We start from the raw sequence: 25657 nt of genomic DNA on the forward strand, positions 1-25657 counted from the left end.
GCAACTATGGGACCCACTGGGTGCTGGATAAGGGAGCTCAGCAGGCTAGATCCAGCGGGCAGCTGTATCTTTGACACCTCTGCCTTAGGCAGTCCCTTGTAGGAAATGGTCCCAAATGTCCTCATCCATACTGAGTGCAACCACCCTTCACAGTTATTAGCAGACTGCCTCTGGGGCTGTTGTAGACTTGTACCAGGGTCCAAAATGTCCTTGGAATGGGGAAACGCTCAGTTAACTCCCACTGTCCTCTCCAGCGACTCTTCTCCATAGTGATCACATTTAAGTTTCCTGAAATTATGCAGTTTTTAATTCTTCATTTTGAGTATTTATGTTCATTTTTCCCTTTGATCCTTTTTTTAGCACATGCTGAAGGAGGATGAAATGTTTAAAGACTTTTCCACCCTCTCCCCTAGTGCCAGTATAACGGATGAAGATTCAAATGTGTGACGATTACTACCAGACACTGATAAAGAGTTCTGTGATGGGCAGCAGAACATGTACATTACATTGCTCTTGCTTCTGTTTGTTAGAAGTGACATTTTTTGGGTGGTTAGGGAGAAAAGGTGCCTATTCTAAAGTTGCCGTAAGAAAACCACAAGACCCTGGTGAATGGCAGTATCATTGTTTTACTATATCTAATGTCCAAACCTGTGACATATTTCAAAGTATTGCATTTAAAAATAGTATGTTACCATAATGCTACTTTATTCTTATTCATGTCACCTTTGTACTGTTTCAGAATAACATAGGTTATTAAGTAGAGAGAGAATCCAATTTGTAGATATTCTGCCTCAGCCTTTACTGCAACTTTCAGCTGACAAAAAAAAAAGGTATCACTGGTGTCCTATTTAAACGGATTTGCCCAAAGGAAATGCCATTTTTTCCCCCTGTAGTATCTACCATGGGCCTTGAGTCATGATTCCCTGCACAATTTCCCAGGTAAATCTTGACTGTTGCTGACTTATTTTTATACTGTTTTTTACACACACACACACACGAAAGCAGAATTTTTATTTTGTGACATAAGGTGATGAAAATTGAATGTGGGGGGGGGGGGGGTTTGTAAAGAGATGATCCAAGTTTGAAAGCCAGCTAGTTACTGGAAAAGTCAGACTGACCTTTAAACTGTTTGTTTTCTTTCCTTTTTCCCCTTTCTTTTTGCTAACCATTTTTAGCTTATGTTTCTACATTTGGGATGAAACTGTTATGAAATGTATTTCTCCTTGCATCACTTTTCTAATCTGCAATATCTTATTTTTTTCCTAACAGCAGCAGCAATAAGATTTTAATAGTTTTAGGTTTTTAAAAATATTCTTGAAAGTTTCAGCTTGAAATTGAGCACTGTCATATGCATATGGGAAGGGATGTTTCCATGCTGTGAACATAACAAAAAGCTTATATAAATAAATGTATCAGAAATATATTGTTGCACAGTAGCCTAAGGTGGGGTTTTTCCTCAAAAAAGTGAAAAAACCAAAACACACACGTTGCCTAATATTTATGCCTATTAAAAGCACAACTCCTTTCCACTTCGAAATAAATTTCTAACTAGCCAGTGAAAATCTTTTGTCAGACTTTCTACAGACCACAATGTTTTAGCCACAAAAACAAAGGTAACTCTGTTAAAATTATTGTTATGGTGTATGAATGTTGCAGGCATTTTAGCAAAATGGCATGAAATGTCATTGTTTGCCAAGGGAAAACTTCAGCTAGATTTTTTTACTTGCAGTGTTTCACATTAACAAAGTATTTGATCATTCATTTCATCACAGTTCTTGTTGCAAACATTGGAAAAGACAAAAAGGACCCTGTTTTAGGGATGCTTATACAATGTAATACATGTCAGATTTATGACTTGTGCTTGTGCCACAGAAGTTGGGAAAGCAGTAAAGACTTTTACAGCAGTTTTAAATGATTTCTACTTCTTACCAGTTGTTGGGATAGATTTGAGACTGACATTTATCAGTGTAACCCAATGTCAATATTTATTTACAACTATAATAAAGTTGATAAAAACCAGTGTTGTATTAAACTCTGCCATTCCATTCTTAATAAAGGCCAGGCCAGGTAAATAATCCATAATGAATAATTTGTTCAGAAAAGAATGCTCTTCTGCACCACCTGCCAGCTGTCCACAAAAAATCAGGACTTATTCCTTATTCAAAGTTACTTACACCTGACGGAATAATATCTGCTTAATAGTTGTGGGTCTATTGCTTGCTTACCAGACATTTGTTGCGACTAATTGAAATTTGAGCTGTTCTGATGGGATAGATAAATGCTAAACTTCTCTTCCTTGGTTGGCTAAGAATAATGCTTAGAACCAGGTTTTCAGTGTGAACTCTTGTAATTATGAATTCAAAGTTTGCTTTCTGTGAATGTTGTGCAGTGTAATATGTACTGAATGGTGACCCACCTGGCCTACTCACAGCCTGGACTGTTACACAATGCATTATAAAAACCCAGTAAAACTTGATTCCTGGCCCTTGTACCAATATTTACTTAAAAATCAGTTGTTGCAAACACTTCCCAGTGAAAACAGTTGCTATAAAATGATCAACAGAAAGACAACAAAAGACATGCAAGCTTTGCCTATTTAGATATTCACAGATTTATTTTTTTAACTCAACCCTATGAATACACACATCAACTATTTTAGGCATGTTTCTTTTGAATGTAAATAAAATTCTGCTCCAAAAGCATCCTTTTTTCCATCAGTATGCTGGCTTTCTAGGTAATATGGATGCTGTTACAACCATGCTTTCTAGGTTGCCTGCAGACCTTTAGGGCCCTGCTCTAATACCTGGCACTTTACATAAAGCACCATGAGTTAGAATGCTCCTGCCCCAAAAGAGGTTCATCTGTTGGGATGGGGGTGGGGTGGGGTGGGGAGGCCCCCTAGAGCCTGCCTGCACCTGCCCTGCCAGCAGGTGTGGGCACTCCAGCAGCCTCCAGGGAGGCTGCCAAGCTGCCCCTCTCCCCAGCCCTGCCCCACCCACCCCCAGTTATGGGGCTGTCAGTGGGGGAGGGAAAGGGAGCAGCGTGGAGCTGCCAGCTGCTTTCCCTGGCCAGAGCTGGAGGGGAGGTGGCAGGTGGAATGGACCCTCCTTGCCTCAGGCTCCCCACCCCCAGCTACCCCAGCTGAGGTATTGAAGGGAGTTGGACCAGGCCTGTGTGGTGAGGGGAGGGGGGGGTCTCCCTTCCCACGACACCTACCTGGGCCTCTTGACAGTGGCAGCATGGAGCTGCCAGCTACTTTGCATATAGTAAAGTATATGCAAAGTATACTCCCCAACCTCCAAGGCAAAGGGGGCTTTATTCCACCCTGCTGTCCCTGCTCCAGCTCTGGCCAGGCAGAGCAGCCGGCAGCTCTGTGCTCCTTCTTTCTCCATTGATAACTCTGCAAAGCAGGAAAAATTTAACCCTGGAGGGAACACATGTTCACTTCTATGCGTGAAGAGGGGAACATAAACTAATGTGTATTGCTATGTAAAAAGCAAATAAAATCTGTTGTAAAATGCCATATGTTTCTGGGCTTCTGTATTTTAAAGACTGGCTTAAATGTTTTTCTTAGTAGTATCAGCAGACTGTACCATACATTACATGGCTCCTGTAGGTACCAGTCAAGGAACTGGCTCGCAGGGAGTGAGTGGCAGGGCAGTCCTGCTAAAGATCCCCATCTGCCAGTCTTCAGAGCGTCCCTCTGGGGCTTGTGGATAGTTGAGCCTGCAGTATACATTTGTATTTCAGCTTTTTTGCTGGCTGCCAGTTAGTGTTAGTAGAATCTAGGACATGGATTAATGTCTGCTAAGAAGGGACCACCAAGGAAACCCACAGGAAGAGGTATTGGATGGCTTTTGGACTCAGTTGTCCAGGATTGATTTTGGACCTGTATTCTAGAAGCTGTGTAACCTCTTTGGACCATCCAGTCACTGGAATAGCTCCCTCTTAGTTGCCTTCAAATAGAAAAAGATAAGGTACATTAAACAAATAGTACTGGTGTAATGTGTGACATGTGTGCAAAAATTGATGCTTTGTGTGAAAGCCACCCAACCTGTTCAGCTGGTTTCTGGTAAATGAGCTAGCCAGTGAGCATGCCCAGAACTTTATCTGCTGTGCATTATTGAGACCTGATTACATGGCATAACTCTGCCATTGGTGTGCCTTTCATCTGGGAGGTAGTGAGTGCACCTTGTATGTATTTAACAGGCATAACTTAACCCAGGGACCATACTGCTTTCACTGAGAAAAGCTGCACCCTGGACATTCTGCATGTGGGGAGTGTCTTTGCTGCAGAGAAAATGGGGCAGAAGGTATCACTGGATAACAACCAGAACAAGGCTGACATTCTAGTTTTATGTGACTTATTCAGCCAAGTTCTTGTCCATGCATCTCAAAAGCTGAAAGATTATCTTGGGTTGAAGATCCTCAGAGCAAACTCCACCCAGCTACAAATACATTTGATGAGATCTTTTTAATCAACCTCATCAGCTTCTGTGTTGAAAAAGGAGTGCATCACAACCAGCAAAATGACCAAGCAGCAGTTCTGGCTCTTTGGGGTTGACTGGATCTGGACACTTAAGAGCTGACAAGCAAATCAAGCTTCAGATTGCTGTTCAGTCTTTGCAGGTGGTGGAACTCCTTCACAATAAAGACAGCTCCAGTGAACTGTGTGGCCTCTGCAAGGAAGCCATGTTAGCAGACGAGCTCTTTTCAAACCTGCTTTTGTTTTTAAAGCTGGAAAAATTCTGCTTGCTGGTGGGACAAGACTGTCTGGGCCTCTTTATAGCATTTGGTATGCCTGGGAAGCCAAAAGATGTTAGAGGAGTCATGCTAGACAGCATCAACAGGGAGAAGCAGAACCAGCACCTCTCAGGCACAAAAGCTTTGAGACAGTTTGTTTGAGCACAGAGAGATTCCTTGCTACAAAAGAAATGCTAGAAAACTGCCTCGGTAATAGAAATGGGCGGAGGCAGGTAGACAAGGTTTACATTAACTTTTCAAATTGTAAATAGCTAATAGTAGAAAAGTTGGGACCCAGTTCTCAAAAAAAAAATAAAAAATCTAGGACTACACGCACAGTTCAGTGCAGCTGTTTAGACTGAGCACTTGATTTTATAGGAACCGAGTCTCTTCTATTTTTAAATCTAAAAAGTTTAATAAAGAGGGACTGAATTTTAAGAACATTTTTGTTCTCTGGGTAGTAATCCTTTTCTAAAATATTCAACTGGACAAAAAGCTTATCACCCAAACCTTTGAGAAGATTTGTAAAAGAGTTTGTCTTTGTTTAGAGTGGGCATAAAGACTGTAGATGGTTCTTAACTTGAACACTTGACCTTATAAAGATGTGCTCTCATTCCAACTAATAATACAAGGCACCAATAGCAGGATTTTATAATTCTGGACTGTAAATTCTAGATTCTTGAGTAATTGTAGGGAATCTGGCCTAGCAAGGAAAAAGACCAGACTGTAGCTAAGATCTTTCTCATTTAAACCTTAACAAGTATAAAAAAAAATAACTTCAAGAGTTATAAGAGGAAGAAAGAAGCCCCAGCTGATACTGGATTCCCATTTTACAGTGTATAGCAAAAGTGCTTGTCCCTACCCAAAACCTAGGTGAGAGTTTTCCTTTGAGCCAAAATTGCACCTTAGGTCTTGTGGTTGAACTTAAATCCCTTATGCTATATGCTTTCTCTCTCTTTAAGAACAAGGGCTGCTTCCTGATGTTAAAAAAAAAAAAGCAGCAGCAAAACACGGCACTTTACTGTAAGCTCAATGCGTTGTCAGAACAATTCAGAATGTTAAAATTTATAATGAAAAAACTTAAGAGTATTGTATGTTTTACTCAATAAAAGGATTCTATGGAATGTTACATGTCATAAGTAGATACAGTTCTCTTAGGTTAGCTAGGCCAATATACTGCTACATTATGGAGAAGTGTGCGGTTTTATAGAAGACTTTAACATGTTTCAGTGTAGAAGTCATTAGTAAATGTAGCAAAAAAGCACTTACTTTAATTTTTAGGCTTAACTCTTCCTAGTGGAATATATGGCTGAATTGCACCTTTAAAAATAAGATCCACTGAAGCCAAATGTATAAAGTGCATTTGAAATATCCCATTCCTTCTAGGGACACTAGATGGCTGAAGGCCAATCTCCCATTTCACAACCCTGAACATTCTGGAGTTGGGAAGAAAATGCAGAACTTGAAGACAGATTCCTTTCAGGTGAGGTAAAAGCAGAGTAGAGAGATGCAGTCAGTCTTCTGTTATCCAAATATTCTGGAAAGCACCTTAAGTGCTTTCCAGAATAAAAACTGTGGTAATTTCAGAGGGCAAGAAAAGGATTAGAGTCAGATAAATGGAATCTTTTCTTTTCTTTTTTGCTTCTCACCAGGTAGCAGATTTTGCAAAGTCACCTGGTGTTAGAAAGTAACATACACAAGATCTGTTGAATAACTCCACTGTAAAATATTTTATTTCTTGCACAAACATTTTGAAAAAAGCCCAGTAGCTAGATATGCAGGATAAGGAATACAAAACAGCTTACAATTGACCAGCTGAAGTTACTCATCAAAATTAAGTGTTAATACAGTTATGACAAGGTCTTTGGGTATGTTTTCCCCCACATGGATATGAATGAATGATCACTGTTTAAATTTTCACTGGTTACTTGTTACAAAGACAGATTTAAACTTGTAGAGGAAATTATTGGTATATAATATACGGTTGTTTGAAAGAACAAATTTCAGACTACAAGAAGCACATAAGTCAAGAGGTCCCAGGCAGAGGCCTGGCTAATAAAATTAAGTTAATAGAATTATTTGTCACAGGTTTAGCTTTTCCTCACTGAAGTCAAACCAGAAATTAGCCTTAAGTAGAGAAAGCCAAGCTTGTACGTAGGCACAGAGGACATGGCAAATTATCTCAGATAGTGACTTGTATCTCTGTACAATGAAAATTAGAGATCACTCAACAACAGAAGCAGCCTTTAACTAGTACTTTGCAGGCAAGTAAATGCTTCCAGCCTTCATCATTTTATTTATCAGAACAAGATCTTATTACTTAAGTTTGGCCTGCGGATCACTTTCAGACGTGGGAGTATCTCTACCTCTTGAAGGTAGAAAATTTTGGTTATGAGATGCATTAATATTAGGTACAAGCTGCTTAACTCTCAGCTACATCAAACTACTGTCCTTAAGAAGCACTTTTGGATTCAGAGAGACATTTTAAAGTTGCTGTCAGTTTGACTTAAGTTTGAGCTGACAACAGCTTTTCCAGGCAGACTTCTACTTGAGTTTTGCTTGAGCAAAGCATGTAGGGTGGAGGCCCTGATTTTTTTTTTTTTTTTTTTTTTTTTTTTTTTTTTTTACGGTATAGGTAGGAGGAGTAATTGTATACAAGGACAACAGACTATGTGGTTAAACACAGCACAGTGAAGAACTGCCTTCTGTGCAGTCATTGCTGAGCACAGTAGCGGAGAAAGGTCAGAAGGGAAGTCCTAGAGAAAAGGGACTCACCTGTCAGATCTATATAGATAGATTTCCTGCAGAGGGAACACGCACAACTGTTCTTTTTCCACAACAGCACCATCAGCTCTTCCGAGTAAAAAAAAAAAAAAAAAAACAACCCCGAGACACCCCTCCACCCCCAATTCTTCAAAGAATTAGTGCACAAAGCCTTCTGCCTTTTAAGACCTCATTTCAGTGCCATGGGATGGGAATGGTTACAACAGGTGGCTAGCTGGAAAAGGTTTACTCTTCATACTTTTTTAAAAATCTGAAACACAGAAAACTGGAAGTAAACTCTTCTGTTCTTCATACTGCTGTGTGTTAAAGTGATGCCTTGCACTTCTATTGCAACCAGTTAACTGCCAACCTTCAACCAAAAGTTAGCCTGAAGCTTTTGCTGCTGTAAGGAGCGCTGGATGATGCAGGTGCTCTTGGCCCTCCTACTATAAAAGCGTTGTGAGGATTATGATTTGGTATAGCAAGGTACATAAACATGCACTCTCAACCTCGTGAAATACCAGATGTACAGTGTTGGTAAGTAATTAGTTACTCCTGATTATAGCATTAAGTCAACATAATAGTTCTTCTCCAAGAAACTTTTACTATTGGCTGGGAGACTGAATATAATTCAGTGGTCTTTCTGTCAGATGCAAGTGGTATGTGCACTGTAAAAGAGTACCACACACCACTGTCCAACTACAATATGGTGACATTCATGCTGTACCAAGTTTTGGTACAGCATGAAACATAATATATTCTAACACTTTAAGTCTGCTAAGCCACGAAGACATAAGCATTTATAATTGAAATGGAACTTCCCAGCACTGTAGCACCCACCCTTGTGTGTATTTTGTCTTGTTCCCCATTAAATGCTTTTCCTTCCATGATCTCTCTCTCTCCACCCTACTGCATAACTATACCCTCAGTCATCTTTAGTAGGAGAACACCATGTCCTTGATGTACCCCAGCTTGTCCAAGTTGGGGGTGCAAGCATACTGGATCATTGGAGGAGGACCACACATTAGGATCAGAACGTCGTCTTGAGGTGGAGGCATGTGGTCTCTGATCATATCTTGATTCACATACCCCTGGCTATACTCCCAATCTGAATGCAGGAGGAGAAAGAGAGACAGACACAGACAGAGATGGTTAGAGTTTCTGGACAGATCATCATCCTCCTTTTAAAAGATGAGAATTGAGAGAGCTGGCAAACATGAGTGGGTGTGTGTAAAAGTCAGACTTTAAAGAGGGAGTTAGGCACCCTAAGGCAGGTGCCTAACTCTTGTACACTTTCTCATACACGAGCTCTGAGGCTGCTCCAATGAGCTGGAATTCCAGCGCATCGGAGCAGACTCAATCAAATCTACTGGAGCGTGGTAACTGATGTGCTCCTGCATCTCATGCATCAGTCTTCCCATGATTAAAAAGGGTGGTGGGGGTGCCTGAACTAAAGCTTGTGAAGCTCTCCTTCCCTTGCCCTGAGCACGTGTAAAAGTGCCCCCAGTGATTCCTTAATTCATAAGTGTTTTTTGGCAGAACTCTGAATAGAATTCAAACTTCTTGTGCCTGATCTCATGGAACAAGACCATTGTTCCTCCACAGTCCACTAGCATGCCTCTAGGTAAAGGCAGTCCTCAACTTGCAATGTTTTGAGTTACAATGTTTCGCACTTACATCATAAATTGTGATATCAATTGACACCGTTTCAACTTTGACACCAGTTTTGACTTTACAACACTTGATCCAACACCACGCCATGCCAGCAAACAAGTTTGCTGCATCGCCTATCTCCCTGGAGAACATCTGTCCAAACTTCCTTGGACATTTTCTTTAAGAAAGCAGATAATCTTCAGCCAAGACTCCAGCCAAGAACACTTCAAAAAGTCCAGCAGTCCCCTCAAAGAAGTCCTTCCAAATCAGTATAATTGATACTTACAATATAAAAACATTAATATAGCTATATTACTCATCTATAATTGATTGAGTACAAAATTCTGGGGTATTTCTGGTGAAAATAAGGTACTGGGCCTTGGTTAAGGAACCAGCCCCCCATTTATAACATTGTTTCCTATGGGGGAATTGGTTCCAAGTTACAATGTTTTAACTTAAGTTGTAGTTTTCAGGAACCAATTGTGTCGTAAGTCCAAGGACTGCCTGTATATAGCCACCAGAGTAGGAAACATTGTCAGAAGAGAGCATTCCTTAACCTGCCATTTGTACTCAGCATGCAAAACTGCTGATGTAAACATGAAGGTGCAATTGGCTTTGTTTTCCCTCAATTACTGGTATCTTCTAACTGATTCTTGCTTTAATAAGTTATTGAAACTAAAATCCTCCCAATGGTCCTTACTATAATCAGTTTTGTCCGTGCAAGTTCATATTTACTGTCAATGCTGAACATGTCAAAAGGTGGAAAAAGTAGCCACATATACTCACGTAAATGCACGCTAGCTTTTACCAAAACAGAGTTCCATAGCTTTGGAGGTATTAGTGAAAAACAGCTTTCTTCACATAACACAAACTTGTGCACAGCTCAGAATGCAGCCAGTGACATTAAAAGGTAGATTGAGCTACTACTGATTTGAAGCTAAGAACAAAGGGAACATGTAAATTCTTACTCTCTGGTGCTCTATCCAATGTGTACCAAAGGTTAAAGCGGTCCGGATATTCAACCCGGACTTCCTCTAGTTCTGGGCGCAACAGGATATCCTTTTCAGTCTGCAAAAAGAAAGTTTTTTTATGTTACATTTCCACAAAGATCTTCATCTGGACTCTAACGTTATCAAATTAAACCTCTGAGATCTCGTACGCATAAGGTGGCCATATGTCACAGTTTGGCTGGGATGGTCCTATGTTTTGTAGGCTGGTCCCAGCTGGTTGGTGAAACTTGAAACAGAAGTCCTAGGGATGCAGGGTGCAGTCCACAGTGGGGGTGGGGGGGGGGGGTGGAGCAGTATGGTGTGCCAGACAGGCTCTGCCTCTCCACTGAACTGCACCCCATGCTTCTGCCTCCAGCAGTGCCACTGACTTGGGAGGGTGGGCACTAGGGCTGTGTGAAGCTTTGGTTGCCGATTCGATTCAGAGGAGATTTGGCCTGATTCAGCGGCCGAATCTCTGAACTGAATCGGGAGACCAATAAAAAGGTCCGAATTGATCTGAAAATTCAGAGGAGATTCAGGCAGTCCCTGCTTGCGGCCTAAGGGAGCTGGACCCGGACTCCTGCTTGTAAGTAGGGGGCGGGGAAGGGCTGAAGGAGGGGGGAGGGGACCATGGAGGGGAACCCCCACCAGGCACCCTGAGCACTCCCCAACCCCCACCTGCTCTCCCAGCCCTGTTGGTGCCTGCCCTGTCAACACGTGCCCTGCCTGACCCCAGCATCCCGGCACGCTTTTTTTTTCCCCAAAGCCCTGCACTCACCAGCTGCTGCCAGGCACCAGGGGGGGGGGGGGGGGGGTGATCCCTGCTGCCCCCTACTGCATGGTGGGGGCTCTGCCATGAGCCCCCCCCATCCCTTGCCCGCTCTACCAGCCCAGTCAATGGCTTCCCCGCCCAGCCCCAGCGTCCTGGCACTTTAAAAAAATGCCCCACACTCGCTGCTGCAGCTGCAGTCAGGGCCTTTGGTGGCTCATGGTAGAGCCCCCCCACCCAGCATGGGGCACCAGGGGTCATCCTACCTCAATATCACTTCAATTTTAAACATGGAAGATAGAAACAAGATTTAAAGTAACTTGCAAAAGTTACTAATGCAATTGTTATTCCTGGTCTTGGTACTTCCACAACACTGAGCTTCCCTTTAAAGGGACAGAATAAAAATGTGCCTGATCTTTAACCAGACTGCACTGTAATGGGTTATCAGTCATATTACTACATAAAGTGAAAAGCTCTTTCAGCATCTTCAGTAGCAACTAACTCAACTTTCATAATAAAACCTAGAAAATGCCTCCCCCTACAGCTCAGAGCTCTGCTCTACATATTTGATGATCCCTAATCTTCTCTAATACAAATCCATTAACCAAAGCCAACACATCTTATTCCCACAGCAGCAGCAGCGCTACAGGAGAGCAAGCATAAAAGACATTGATACTCTAGCCAAAGTGATTTGGCACCAGAGAAAAAGAAATATTTGGGAATGCAGAGGTGGACAGAATGTGCCAGCACCTGCTGTTGAAATGGCACCTATTTCTGAGTTTGACAAACATGAAAGAGCATCCATTACAAGAATGCTATTTCTGGATCTGACTGACTTGAAACAGACATCTAAATGAAAGCCATTTTAGTGAGGCAGAAGTCACAAACAGTACGTTAGCCACAGAAGTAATTATTAAATGTAGGTATGTTAAACTCCAAGGAGGACATGAAAACAATTCAGTAAGGCCGTAATAAGCAAAACAAGGGAGAAGGTAAATTAGGTTTTATTTGAGATAATACAGGACACATTTATAATCCTGAACACATATTTAGTTGGGGATAGAATCTGAAAAAGAGAAGATAAAGAACATCTTAGAGGAAATGGCAGACAAACAATTCTGTATTATAGTATGATGATCAGTTACTTGCCTGTCACACAAATTGGGAAAATGCTGTCCCTTTGTCTAAAACTCTGCTGAAGCTACTATATTTTTAAACAAAAGGTTGGAGATTTTGATCTTTTTTCCCACAAACCTAAAATGATAGTAATCTTTTCAAATATTAAAAAAAAAGTGTGCCGAATTGATGGTGCACAGAAATTCAGCATGAATTTTAATAACAGGGAGACAGGATGAGAGCAGCTGGTTTGAAAGGCAGACAGATGTCTACATTATTTAGGCTAAAGGCACTTGAAATTGAGACCAAGTCCTAGAAACTTGTTAGTGACTGAAACTTTGGCATGTCTGAAAATTCTCATGGTAATCTGAAATAATTAACTACTTTTTTGGTTAAGCCTCTTTTCAGTAAGTGATCCGATTGTAAATATGAAACAAACTTAGGTCAAAGCATATACCCAAAGACAACAAAAGTTTGTTTTATTTAAAAAACAACATATGTTATACGCTTTTTGTAGGTTTATGTACAAAGATTCCGGTTACCATTCTAATGCTGCTGCTGCTGACGTATAAGCAAGCAGTAAATGAGCAACATTATTCCATTTCTAGACTTACTAAAAACCATAGAAAGATTTTGAAACTACTGAAGTTACATAGTTGCTCAAATATACAATTATACCATAGTCTCACTGGCAGCCAATCTAAGGCATTTAGTTGCAACGCTGTATTTAAAGTTTATATTAAATCATGAAAATGCAGCTTTTAAAGTAAGTGAAGTATTAACGAAAAAGTAGATTTAAATCAATCAGTCTCAGGTCTTTGATAATTTTGATCTCTGGTGATACTTAAATTTTTAGAAGCAAAACCATGACTATATAATCGAAATATATTAGTTTAGTGTTCAAAAATACCAGTATTTAAAATATTAATATTTGTGTATTTATGTACATTACCATAATATCAACCTTATAAGTTTTACACATAGTTGATATGTTTAAGACATTCTATGTAAAATTTATTAAAATACCAACTTTTGAGATTGACCATATATAAAGCAGAAAAGGCTGTTTAACATAAAGGATAAAAAAAACTGTTTAACTGCAGGATAAAAAAAACTTGATTTGTTGATGAAATTGCTTTCAAACCAATATACTGTAAAACAAAATCACCAACTGTGGTTAAAAAAAAAATATAAAAAAAAATAGATAAGTTATATATAGCAATCAACTTTGCTTTTACTATTTTGGTATACTTTATGGCTTATGTCCAAAAATTAAAATACTAGGAGGTTGTAGCAAAGCATCACCTTTTTACAATTTTTATATATATTGTGAACATACCAAAATAACATTTTACTTAAAATTGCCAGTGGTAAAAGTTTCTTTCTGCAAAATATTCAAAATTGAGCTAGATTTGCTTATGTGTTTAACAAAGTGAAAATAGTTCTTCCTGTAAATAATACTCATCACAATAATAATTTTGTATTAAACAAAAAGTCAACTTTTAAGTAAGATCACTGGTAAACTATGAAAAGCTGATTATCAACTTTTTTTAATGAAACAAACCTAGTGTCTAGCAACTTTTTTCCAAGTGCCATTCTTTTTCAAATAGCAACTATTACAAGTAAATATGCTCATATCGAATAACAGTTGCTAATTTATTAATTTCATAAAAACCTGTGTGCACGATTTTTTTTCAATAAAACAATCATTAAAAACTTAAGACTCACACTGTCAACCTTTTAAGTTTTGTAAGAGTACAGGTAGCATTGTCTCACGGCACAACGGAGCAGCTCTGAAAAGTCACAATTTGAGCATGGGGCTCAAGTGCAATATGACTACCAGTAAATGCTTAATTTGGGGTTTTATAGTTCTGAGTGGTATGGGTGCACTGTGCGTGTCCTTGGGAAATTTTTATTTTAAAGGAAAACATTCACACCTTGCAATAACAAGGGCAAGAGTTACCTGATTAGCAAACAGAAGATTGCAAACAGTGGGATCATCTTTATCCTTCATGATGGCTCGTATAAGTTGTAGCATGGGTGTTATCCCTGAAAGAGGAATGCAATTAAAAAAACCCACACACACACCACACAGACGGTCACCTCTGTTTGTGAACGATAGAATGAAAATGCATTCTTACATACCAGTTCCACCTGCAATCATTCCAACATATTTCACTGTTCTTGTAACAGGTTCAGATTTCTTGTCAGGACGAATAGCAAACTTGCCTGGAAAAGAAAGAGAGAGAGAGAACGAACATGAGGTGAAATAACTGAGGGAGGCTGTGAAACAAATTTAAAACACACAGGTCTTGTGATTCTCAGTCCTTGGATCTAATTCCAATTTTCACTGATTTGTTCCCAGCCCTGGAGCATGTCACTTAACCTCTGCCTCAATTTTCCCCATCTGTAAAATAGGGCTATATAAACTCCTCTCTCTCAAAAAAACTGCTGTAAAGAAAACATGTTGAAAATAATTAATAGATAGCACTTTGCAGAGACAAAACAAGGGATTCTAATGTCTCATAACTAAATGGGACTATTAACCCTTTATTTTGCATTGAACCTATTTACATTTGAGTAATGTCCAACAGTTTCCACCACGGATCAAAAAGACTTGGTGCCAGAAATTGTTTGCACAAAGAGAATATAAGCTCTCTAAAAAAGGACAATCTACTGCTTTTTCTGTACATAAAGATTGTTTTCATGAGAAATCTCAATTGTTCAGGGAGAGAAACAGCTCATACAGAATGTGAACACTATTTAACATGCACAAAAAAAACTTAAAAAGAAACACAGGCCATACCAATTACTACATGAACCTGACTTTTGAGGATATTGCTGAATGGCATAAGGATCAGATGTAGAGAAAAGCTTACACATTTATGGTTTTCTCTTCGCTGTGTTTTTTCTTTTTTTTTTTTTTTAAAGAGAGAGTTAATTTCCTGCCAATTCCCTTTAACCATTGTGATGTGTCATGGCAGTTGTGGGCTACACACAGAGGCTACAAACAACTGTACTTTTTATCCTAGGGATCAGAACTAGCTTAGGTTAAGCCCATTTCTTTATTTCTATTGTATATTCCTGCATCACAGCAGCCTGGCTATAGGAAGTAAGATTTAACTCTTTTGTTTCTGTGTTGCAGATGGCACTGTGTGTGTAATGGCCAGAAACTGAAGTGGGATTTTCTTCAGCCTAGTCTACACACACCATTTTCATAGTGACAGAACTGTTGGTTTAAGATTGGAATTTTCTGTTGACATTGTAGTGGGATAAACCAACATAATTATAGTGATATAAAAAAGGTACCTATACTCAGGCAAAGTCTATGCTATACAAACAAAATGTCCATCGGGCATCATGTTTTTATATCAGAAAAAGCCCCATTTTAGATATAATTATACTGGCATCCATTTTTTTTCTGTGGGCATAGTTTATTTCACTAAAGAAAAATCTAGAAAGACACTTATGCCAAAAAAAGAAAAGGTCTGGTCTTCATAAGTTGGATATATTGTAGGCTCCCCATCTCCTATGGGATAGACTACTCATGTTATACCAACATACTTAAAGCAGTACAGTTCTTGGGCTGAAATGAGGCTTTAATCTCATTAGGGTAAAGAGTTAATTTGAACAGCAGAGTGAACATTTATCAGTTTTATAAAAATGTCTGTGCCTTGTACTCTGGATACAGTATTTCAAACTCAGTCTTGCCTTTTCCTTGGTAGACAAGTAAGCCACTGGGTCCCCTAAAGTCAATGGTATCTCCTATTTTGAGGCTGTCTAAGTACTGAGACATCTTTCCTCCATCAGGGAACTTTGGATGGACCCCTCTAAAGTAAATCTGTAAAAGAAAAAGGATTGAAGGGAAGAGAGTTGGGTTGAGTTAGAGTTACGGGTAAACAGGAGGAACAAAGCTAAAAACAAGCTTCCATAATACAACAGAAAACATGGCATGCCTAAACTCCTCAGTCAAGACAATGTATTACTTAAGAGGAAATGCTAAAGGAATACACCAGACTGATGCATTCAAGTTTTACCAGTTAGTTACCCCAAAAATTAAGGTAAGGAAAAGGGTTTAAACTGAACCAAGATGAGCTCCTCTTGTGTTGGTGCAGGTGTCCAGGGCTAGAGGGACTTGCTTTGGTAAATGGTGAAACTTTCCCATGTGGAAATAGTAAAAACCCACAGAGCTGCCTGTGATAGCCAGAACCAGAGGGGTTAATAAGCAATAATATGTGCTTCTCGGAGGCATTTGGTATTTTGCCTAAATAGGTAATATTAGTTAATATAAGCTTGTAAGTTTGTAAACTGCAAATGTAACTTGTCTGTCATAAGTTTAACCAAACTGATAAATTAACTGTTCATGGAACTGACTGGGCCCCAGAGGTAAAGCTGTAGCTGTGAGATTAGCTGGCCTAACGTTTTTTTGCTCAGGGTTCATCTTTAGCGATAAAAACTGGATCTAACTACTAGGCACACCCAAACACATTCCAGGAAAGCGTATCCCAAGAAAGCATATTCAACTGAAGCCTAAAAAGGGTTGGGATTTAGGTGGAGCGATGTCAATTTGAAACCTAAAGGTGCTGCATCATAATTTGCTTATTGGATAAACCTGAGTCTGGGTAGTAACCTTTTATGATAATTTTAACACCTTTCAATCCCATAGGGTAACAGCTATAGGGCAATACTGTGAGTGGCCCTGAGGCCAACAGATTAGCATAAAACTAGGTATAAAAAACACATGCATCAGATGACCAGTAGGAAGGAGGGAACAGAATGGTCATTTCTGTCCCACGCCCAGACCCCAGACTCCCGGTGTGAGTGAGGATCGGATCCTGAGCGAGGGATCTTCCCCGGTAATCCCTCTGACAGCGTCGATCATCAGGGACGCCTGACTTTGCTGGAATCACTTGGCGTGCACCTGGCATTGAGGGACTATCGATAAGTTGTCAACCCATGTCTGTCTATTTGTTGTTTTGAACAGCCCAGTGTAGCTAATACCCTCACAGTGCCCAGTTGGCCTGTGACAGATCTATCTATCTATCTATCTATCTATCTATCTGTTATTATTATCTGTTGTTATTATTTTACTATTAGCTCTTTTATACTGCCTTATCTGCTTAATTGCATTTATCTTTCTGTTAACTGTTGTGTGTGTGTGTAAGCTATAATAAATTTGCCTTTATTCCACTCCCAACTTTTGCCTCCTCAATCCGAAACTGAATCAAACAGCCCAGTTGGCCTGTGATAAAATTGACACACTCACAGTGCCCAGCTGGCCTGTGACAGCTGCCCACAAAAGGGAAATGGCTAACAGAAGAGCATTGAATTTATAAAAAAAAAAATCTTACTCGGAAAGTGAAACAACTTGGAAGAAGAACTGCAAAAAGAGTGCAAGAGTTTAAAAATAAGTTCTAGCAGCTTTAGAAAGCTTTCCTGAATAACTCAGCCTAACTGCCAAGAGACAAAGATTCAGAACTTCAGCAGATCTAAACTCACTACTGAGCCAGCGAGAATGGTTGTGTGGTGCTGGGCATCCTATCTTATCAGATTCCATACTTAATAATTCCCCTACATTCATGCTTATGGTACTATATTATTCATGAATAAGACCAGAGAAGATCCAACAAGTCTGAAAGCTTCTTAAATGCTAAAGAACTGTGTGAACTTCTGCAGATTGGGTGTCTTTTAGTAATAAACTCTGGGAACTTGCACAGAAGTTGTATTAATACCTCTGTATTAACCAAAAGTCACTTTTTCCTCAACCACTACTTATAATGGATCAGTGTGTTGGGACTGAATGGAATCTAACAAGCTTCGATATGATTATAATGTCCAACTTCACACACACACCTTTTTATAAGATCATATTTTCTACTTTAACCCTAAGGGCACAAAGTAGCCAGGTACAGCACGCTAACAGCCTTACCTTCACAACAAGATCCACAAAGCCTTTGTCATCATCACTGGACACAGGTGTGTAGGGTCTGATGACCAGATTCCCATCAATCCGAGTAGACAAGTAGATGTGCTGTCCTAAATGCAGAAGGGGGAGGGGGGTGAATAGTTTACTTTTGAGGGGCCATTTGAGACAGTCCATAGCATGACATGGTAGAACTACAAGCAAGGCGATAAAGTTCCTTTACCCCTTTGTTCCAGGGGCAGCAATTTTTCCCTTACCATCTGGTACTTCCATATCACTTTGCCATATTTCCTCCTCCAGCATGCATAAAGTCAAGCAGGTACAGATGGTGGTTCAGCTTTTACAGCTGCTTTATCCTCCTTTTCAGGGAGTGAGGGACAGCAGAGATTTGTTATTTACTATAACAGCCATAACTAAGTTAGATTTTATGGATGGTATTAATATATTCCACCAATACAGATGTGCAAAAAAGATACACAAGAACAACTCTTTTAGACACATCATTAGCACTTCATCATCAGTCCATAACAAACAGTTTATATCTGAAAGTACTATTGTGAAGATGCTTGGGGAAGCAGTTGATGGAAGCAGGAGGTCCATGCTTCAAGTTGCATTGAGGTTTAAAATTAAAATCCTGTTTTAAATGTATTTCCTAAAGCCCTGACTTCACCCTTCAAGTTTTAACCCTTCGTGGGCTAACAAACTCTTTCCTTCGGGCAAAAAATCTAATTTTTCTCAGTCAATTTAGTAAAAGTTTGGGTTTTTCCCCCCCACTCCCCTAAATTTCTTCCTAAGGTTTTAATACCTGGAACGTTATGGCTAGGGAATAGGGGGGGGGGGGGGAGGGGCAGAAAGCAGACTTCCTAGACATTTTCACTGTATCTGAAGGATAAGACACCTTCACTTTATTAATGCTTTAGCTTTAAATGACTATTTTGGCTTATTTCAGCTCTATAAAGATAGGCTAGATGAAAGGGTCCAATTCTGCCAGCTGCTGATCTCTAATGGTACATGAGTTTGTATGCCAAGCTAGGATGAAGTTGAATCCAAATGGTAAAATGTGTGTGGATGAGATATTGGTGTTTTCCTGAATTTGTAGCGACTTGGAATGCAACCCTACATTAAAGCTGCATGGGAATATGTAGCACCACCAGAATGCGAGGGAGTTAAAGTATTTCTGACATTATACTCAAAGTACTTTTCTACTGAGTCAGTCAAGGAATGAGGCAGTATATGCACATGAGAGAACTTATATATCAAGTTGTTTCATTTTTTGTCAAGGAACATCGTATCAAATTACCTCCCCTCTCTTCCAAGACAAGTTTTGCAGTAAGTTCATTTAACTAGCTACAGCTGTAGATGCAGAAAGCAAATCCTGCCAGATAAAATCATTGTCAGGGCAAGTCATTCAGGAGGTATCTATTCCCCTCTGACAGAAGGTCTTCCAGAGGGAAGGGGCAATTCTTCTCTGAGTTTCACCTTTCTCCACAGGTAGGACAGCAGATGCTGAGAAAATCCCTTTGTAGCCTCACAGACCCTCTTCCCTTAGAACTCTACAGAAAAAGTAAGTCCTCCCAATTTGTAAAAAATCAGAACCAAGTATTGGGCCAAGACTGTGTATCTCACATGAGTGTCACAGCTGTGAAGGGTGACCTTCATCACCCTTTTGTTCTACTGTAACACCTCCTCTATTCCCCACACCATTTTGTTAACAAGTCCCAGCCATTTTGGGCAACACACTGAAGTAGTGTATTGATTTGCTCTTGTCCTTTATGACAATCTTGGCTTAAAACCATGACAACTATTAGGCCACCAAACTGACCATGGAAAGTATCCACTTAACTAAGCATGTGTGCTGAGTGACATTACAAAGTAATACAGCTACATAAAAGATTTATACAAGGACACAGCTGTAGTTTCATGTAATGGCAATATACAAAAACCCAGTGTGCACATGTGTGGGTGCACATGGAAAGAGAGTAACGGATAAAATGTATACTCATGCTGGAAAGGTTTGAATGCCTATAGAGTAGACATGCCTGACAGCAACCTATCACAGGCCTGGTTAAAGCAGATACTTACGATAAGTATCTTTCCTTTAGGCTAAACAGAAAGGCAATCAAATGCACTGTTATCTGCCAAGATTTCTGGAAACAACAGAAGCTGTGTAAGGCTGTATGTAGGTTGCATAGCAAACCCTGTGCAAGAAATTGAGATTAAAACCTAAGGGGCTGTGATTTGCATGTGTCAAACAGCTGTGTCCTGAGATGGGCCATGCTGCTTTGCAAGAGCCATCTCCTGAGCCAGAAACAGTATAGCTGTGTTCTGTTTCCCTCTGCTGCAGACAGGCTAGTTGCCACTGCCCCTCAGCTGCGCTAATCAGCCAAACTCTAGTGCTGCGCTACCATTCTACACTACTTTGAATTTAAGGGATAGCTCTAATAGAGTACCCCTGAGAGAGTGCTGCTGCCTGCTATAAGTCTCCCACATATATATGCCCCAAGAACAGTTTTCACCCTGACCAGTTATAAATGCAGGGGGCGGGAGGGGTAGAGGACTATCTGACAAACTACCTTATAGGAGAAAGCAAGAGAAGCAGCTGAGTGCTGCTTTGAAAGCAGAGGGAAACAAAACTTCCTAGGAACAATAGGCACTTACATACATGCAGGGAGCCTGTTCTGACACGCTGGAAATCCAGTAAGTCAGACCAGAATTGACAAATCAAGTCTGCTGGAGCATGTAAATTGACACACTAGCAACCTTGCACGTCATGTGCATCAACAGTGCAGCGTGCCTCCATGTTGAGAAAATAGCAGTGGTGCGCTTTGAATTAAAACACATTTGATGTGCTTCAGTTCAAAGGGCACTGCCACCATTTTCTCAGCAAGGAGGCATGCTGTGGATACATGTGACACATGGGTGCTTTTAATTAGCATGGCTTGCTAATTAAAAGCACCTGGCACCGCATCAGGAACATGTATAAAAATGCCCAGTGTCTGTTGGTAAGGCAGGCTTGAAGACTGAGCAATGAACTAACTATTGGCTTTTTTTCCTACAGTGGTCAAGGAAGTAGCATGTACATTGTTTGGAAACAAACAGCACTGCACCAAAAATATATGCAACTTGTATTATCAGTTTTTTCTCTTAAAAGAAACAGCCAATGGTTTGGTCTTAGAGTTATTTGCTCAGGCAAAACTGGCAGCAATATTTAAACCATAAAGTTTAGCAATTCCACACAAAAATATTTTTTGTCAACTGAAATATATTAATGACATTTTAGGGGAAATTATAATTTTAGTAAAATTGAATGTGTTCTTTAAAGTAGTTCTTAAGAGACCACTTAAAATTCTGCAGTCAGAATAATTAACAAATTTGCTGATTCATTATGAAGAAAAACCAGGCTACCAATGTGAATACGTACCTATAGGGAGACCCAGAATGTGCTCTCGAGTTGGAAGGGCAAAACGAAATCTCCTTGTATCATGGCTAACTTCCTGAAAGACAAAGAAGTAAATCCCATTGTTGGTAGTTTACGATAGACATGTCAAAGCTATTTTCATAAGTTTGTTTTCCTCTAATCCTGGAGTGTTCAACTCCCAGCACACTGACCAAATCCAGCCTGCAGAGCCATGGCATCCAGCCCACAGGGTTCCCTACAGGTCAATAAGTTTGGCTGCAGGAGAGCAGTGACAATTAACACAGACACTCCACCCTTACTGCCAAATATCCAAGCACTGCATGGCCTGATCAGGCACTGCCCATACAGCCCAAGGGGTGAAAAGGTACCCAGCACTAATCCATGCAAAATGTTTCAATGGCATGTGCACTCTAAGGATCAAGAGAATTTATTCAGCCCTCTTACCCTGCTATGTCAAAAATCACTTTCCACTCAAATTCCTTATAAGCCCTACTATTTTCCAAATCATAAACATCTGACACCATATAACAGAAATATTAGACTAACTTTGAATATAAGCAAGATGCATACAATACATACGTACATGTGCCCCTGACTGAGCATTTGGTACTGTGCAGTTATTTAGTACTTCCTAGGATGCACCACAAAAGATTTTCTTGGTGATACCAATAGCCGATTATTAACCAGCTATATTGGCCGATACTGATCCATTAGATGATTTACAGGAACGCAGCTTGAAGAGCAGCCTCTTGCCAGTAAGTCTGTGGGGAGGAAGGTGTGTGGGGGGGGGGGTGCAGCAGGCAGATAGAGGCCCCCACAGCAAGGGAGGGAGTGGGGCAGGAGCAGGTGCTGCCTATTCAGGTCAATGAATGCGACCCTGGGGCTGGGAGTGGGATGCAGCCGCAGGCAGCTCATCCATGGGGTGTGTGGGGTGGCTCTCCATCACTGAGCACACCCCTGGGTGAGGCATGGGGGGCATGTGCCCCCCTAGATTTGTGCATGGGGTGACAGTGGGTTGCCTGTGGGCTTGGGGCCAGGGGCTGTGCCAGGCTCTTCCCAGCAAGGGTCTGGGCTGGGGGTAGGCACAGCTCAGCTGTGTGGGGTGGGCAGTGGTAGCAGCGCTGGGAGAGGTGGCTATAGCCGTCCCCCCTCCCCCCCGCTTGGGGCACTCTGATCTGCTGCCTTTTCCTTGGAAGCCCTTGTGTCATGAGCAGGGGTGGTGCTGGGGTGGGGGAGGAACTTGGGGGGTGATAGCCACCCCAAAATTCCCTGTAGCCCTCCCCACCCCATAGCCACCCCTCCCAGCACCGCCACCGGTCCTGAGGCTGCAGCCCACTCTTGTCGCTCGCACAAATTCAGGGCGGCATGTGCCCCCCATTCCTCTCCCAGAGGTGCATGCAGTGGCAGGGAGTCACCCACCTCCTCACCCCCCTGGGACAAGCTGCCTGTGGCTCTGTCCTGCTCCCAGCCCTGGGGTCCTATTAACCGCCATGGCTGGGCAGCCCCTACCCCTCTTCCTCTCTCACTGTGGGGGCCTCAATCTGCACACCCCACGCCCCTTTCCTCCACAGACTTGCCAGCAGGATTCTGCTCTTAAAGCTCCTAGGCTTCATTCTTGGCTGTGTGCGTGCCGCAGCTGTGCATATGCATGCAACATTTATTGGTGACATTATCACCCAAAACAAGGTGGTTGCCGATAATGTTAATTTTCCTGTTATCAGTGCCCCATCCAATATGCGACTAATATATTGGTGCACCTCTAGAACTGCTTTAGCCAGTACTAAATGATTATGCAGTACCTACTGGTACTATGCAGTAGGCCTGTGCGAGTAGGTAGGTATTCAATCTGGCTTCGGATCCGGCTGCTTCAGATGTCAGCGATCCAATCTGATCCGGCTGAAGCAACTCCGAAGCTTTGGAGCCGCCTCAGAGATCTGGCCGTAGGCTATAATGGGGGGATCAATTAAATATCTATAACTTTGTTGTTCTGCCTCCCATTTGGGTGAAACTTACAGGGGTAGTAGCCCCTGGTGAGGCCACGAAGCATGCCAAGTTTCAAGAAGATAGGTGCAGAGGTTTGGGGAACTGCACCTCAAGCTGCTGACAGGTAAAACTCGTGATGTAGGTGGGTGCTTGGGCGACTGTCTGTCTTGGGGCACACAGGCCCCATAGGCCCAGCTCTGAAAAGTGGTTTGTACATTCAAACAAGCACCTAATCTCATCACCAGAACCGAAGCCAACTTCCTACAGCTCAAAACACAAAACCTGCCGACTATCTCCAGTACCCCCACAAACTGCACACCAGAATCTATCAAAGACAACAAAATCAAACTACCTGTGGGGGCACATTCCTCACTAAAAAAACACTCTGCCTCCAGACTCTCAGGCCTGATCCTGAGAGGGAACAAATTACAATGCAAACCACTTTTCAGAGCTGGGCCTATGAACTGCACTTCATCAGCCTCCTAGGTAATAGGTACAGAAACTCATGGACTCAATATACACAGTGGCATTCTGGCACAGTGCAACCTGCCAGACATCTGACACCACAGGCACCTCCGCACTTTTACCTGCACTGTTACATCCCCCTTTCCACCCTACCCTCCTACCCCAGCCTGTCCCTCAACCCCTGACGCCTCCATTTCCATTTTCACAGACTGGCTTTCTTGCCTGCATTGCGGGCCAGGCCAGCCTCTGGCTTCTTTACTATTCCTTTCATCCAGGACCAACCGCAGGTACTTCCTCAGCTCGACAAAGGGGTTTTCAACCCTAAAGCTGGCATCCCGGGCAGCTAAGCTGAGTTCACCGGGAACCTCACAATTGCACTGCAACCAGCAAGCGTCAGGCCTGTCAAAGACTTGACGGGTCTGGGCATTCCCAGCCAGGACTCTGTGCGTGCGTGTGTTAGCTGGAGGTTATGGCGCCTCCTACCCACCTTTCACCAGGGGATCATTGGTCCTGACATTTATGGGGCTGCTGTGCCACCAGCAGTCCCACCAGGCCTCCCTACCCTGGTAGGCTGCAGTTTTAATGGTCATGCCCAGGACCTGGGGCCTCCTCCTTCCCCATAGCCCCAATCCCATACCTCCAAGTTCATCCTGGCAGGGGAATGAGCTCAGCAGGGACATGTTCTTCTCCTGCTGGCTGGTGATGCGGTTAGCGCCCCCTTAAGCTGACAGCGGGGCATTACTCGGCTTTTAAAAAACTCAAGAAAGGAAATTGGTGCAGACAGAGTGAGGGTGGCACTCAGTCCATCTGCAGGTGAAGCTAGGGGAACCCCAGCAGCGGGAGGTTCACCTTTAGGAACACCAGCTTCTCCACCAAAGCAGGATCCAAGCAGGTGTGGTGGGGTGTCACAACATCCCCAGTAATACTGAACATCCCCTCACTTGGAACACTGGTTGGTGGACAGCTGTTGCCAGGCAACTGTGGCCAGATCCTGCCACATCTGGCTGCGGTTTGCCCAGTAGGCCAAGGCGTTGCAGTCCAGTGGCTCCACATCCTCAGTGAGATAGGTAGCCACTGAAACCTCGGCACTACCTGCCCAAGGCTGGGGTCTGGTGTGTTTAGACCCCAGCATTGAAGCCATTCCCATGGCCCACATTGGCAGTGGCTGGCGTGGAGGAGACTGGCTGGTGCCAGTGCTGGGAGTGCTGGCACTGGAAAGTGGATCCCCCTCTTCCACATCCCCTCGCCTCTGCACTTCGGCCTCCCTGACTGTTCACCAGCACCTGTGTCCAGTGATCGAGGGTTTTGGGGCTGCCATTGCACATGCGCCCCTTCACCCTTGGGTCGCACATGCCCACTATCATGTGGACCATACTGGACCGCAAGGGATCCAGCCGTCTCCTGATGCCGTCCTTCAGTTGCTTCACCAGTGTCTGCACATCTGGTGACAGCGGCCTGCCCCAGCCAGGAACACTGATCCCCTGGAAGTTCTCCATTTGGTTCTCCAGTTCCCTCACTAGGGGGAATCACCTGGCTGAGGAGGGCATCACCAGTGCTATGGGTCTTGGTGGTCTCAAGGAAGGGCTTGAGGACCACCAAGATCTGGGAGATGGTACCCCACTCAGGTCTGTTCAGGGGGCTGCTGATCCCAATCTCCCCAAGCAAGGCCATCTCATGGATGGCCTTCTGTTGCTCCACCAACCTTTGGAGCATCAGGTATGTTGAGTTCCACCGAGTCTCCACATTCTGCACGATTTTGTGCTGTGGGATGCTCAGCTCTGCCTGTTTCTCCCACAGCATCTTGCCCCCCTTGATGCTGCGGTGGAAGTAGCCCG

At 42.3% G+C, this 25657-nt stretch overlaps 3 protein-coding genes across 12 annotated transcripts in view; 2 read left to right on the top strand and 1 right to left on the bottom strand.

Moving 5' to 3' along the window:
- Positions 1-2019, top strand: part of PPFIBP1 (PPFIA binding protein 1) — a 185667-nt gene extending 183648 nt beyond the window's left edge. For all 10 annotated transcript variants that reach the window (XM_014607328.3, XM_059726613.1, XM_059726615.1 and 7 more), the window contains one exon: positions 361-2019. In XM_014607328.3, coding sequence (XP_014462814.1) covers positions 361-447 — 87 coding nt within the window. In that variant the 3' untranslated portion in view covers positions 448-2019. The remainder of the gene's footprint in view (positions 1-360) is intronic.
- A 107-nt stretch (positions 2020-2126) lies between these two features.
- REP15 (RAB15 effector protein) lies at positions 2127-7627 on the top strand. Its single transcript, XM_019498363.2, is given in 5 exon segments — positions 2127-4416; positions 4419-4512; positions 4514-4579; positions 4581-4897; positions 4900-7627. Coding segments are annotated over 5 exon segments (708 nt in total). The 5' UTR covers positions 2127-4301; the 3' UTR covers positions 5016-7627.
- The window catches only part of LOC102568029 (NADH-cytochrome b5 reductase 3), a 31942-nt gene continuing 12743 nt past the window's right edge, over positions 6459-25657 (bottom strand). The window contains exons 3-9 of the mRNA XM_019498362.2: positions 21378-21450; positions 17963-18069; positions 15745-15874; positions 14179-14262; positions 13997-14082; positions 10128-10227; positions 6459-8614 (exon numbers count right to left, since the gene is read on the bottom strand). Of these exons, the coding sequence (XP_019353907.1) occupies positions 8442-8614; positions 10128-10227; positions 13997-14082; positions 14179-14262; positions 15745-15874; positions 17963-18069; positions 21378-21450 (753 nt within the window). The 3' untranslated portion in view covers positions 6459-8441. The remainder of the gene's footprint in view (positions 8615-10127; positions 10228-13996; positions 14083-14178; positions 14263-15744; positions 15875-17962; positions 18070-21377; positions 21451-25657) is intronic.

This window comes from Alligator mississippiensis, chromosome 4, assembly GCF_030867095.1.
Source record: "Alligator mississippiensis isolate rAllMis1 chromosome 4, rAllMis1, whole genome shotgun sequence".
Taxonomy (NCBI): Eukaryota; Metazoa; Chordata; order Crocodylia; family Alligatoridae; genus Alligator; species Alligator mississippiensis.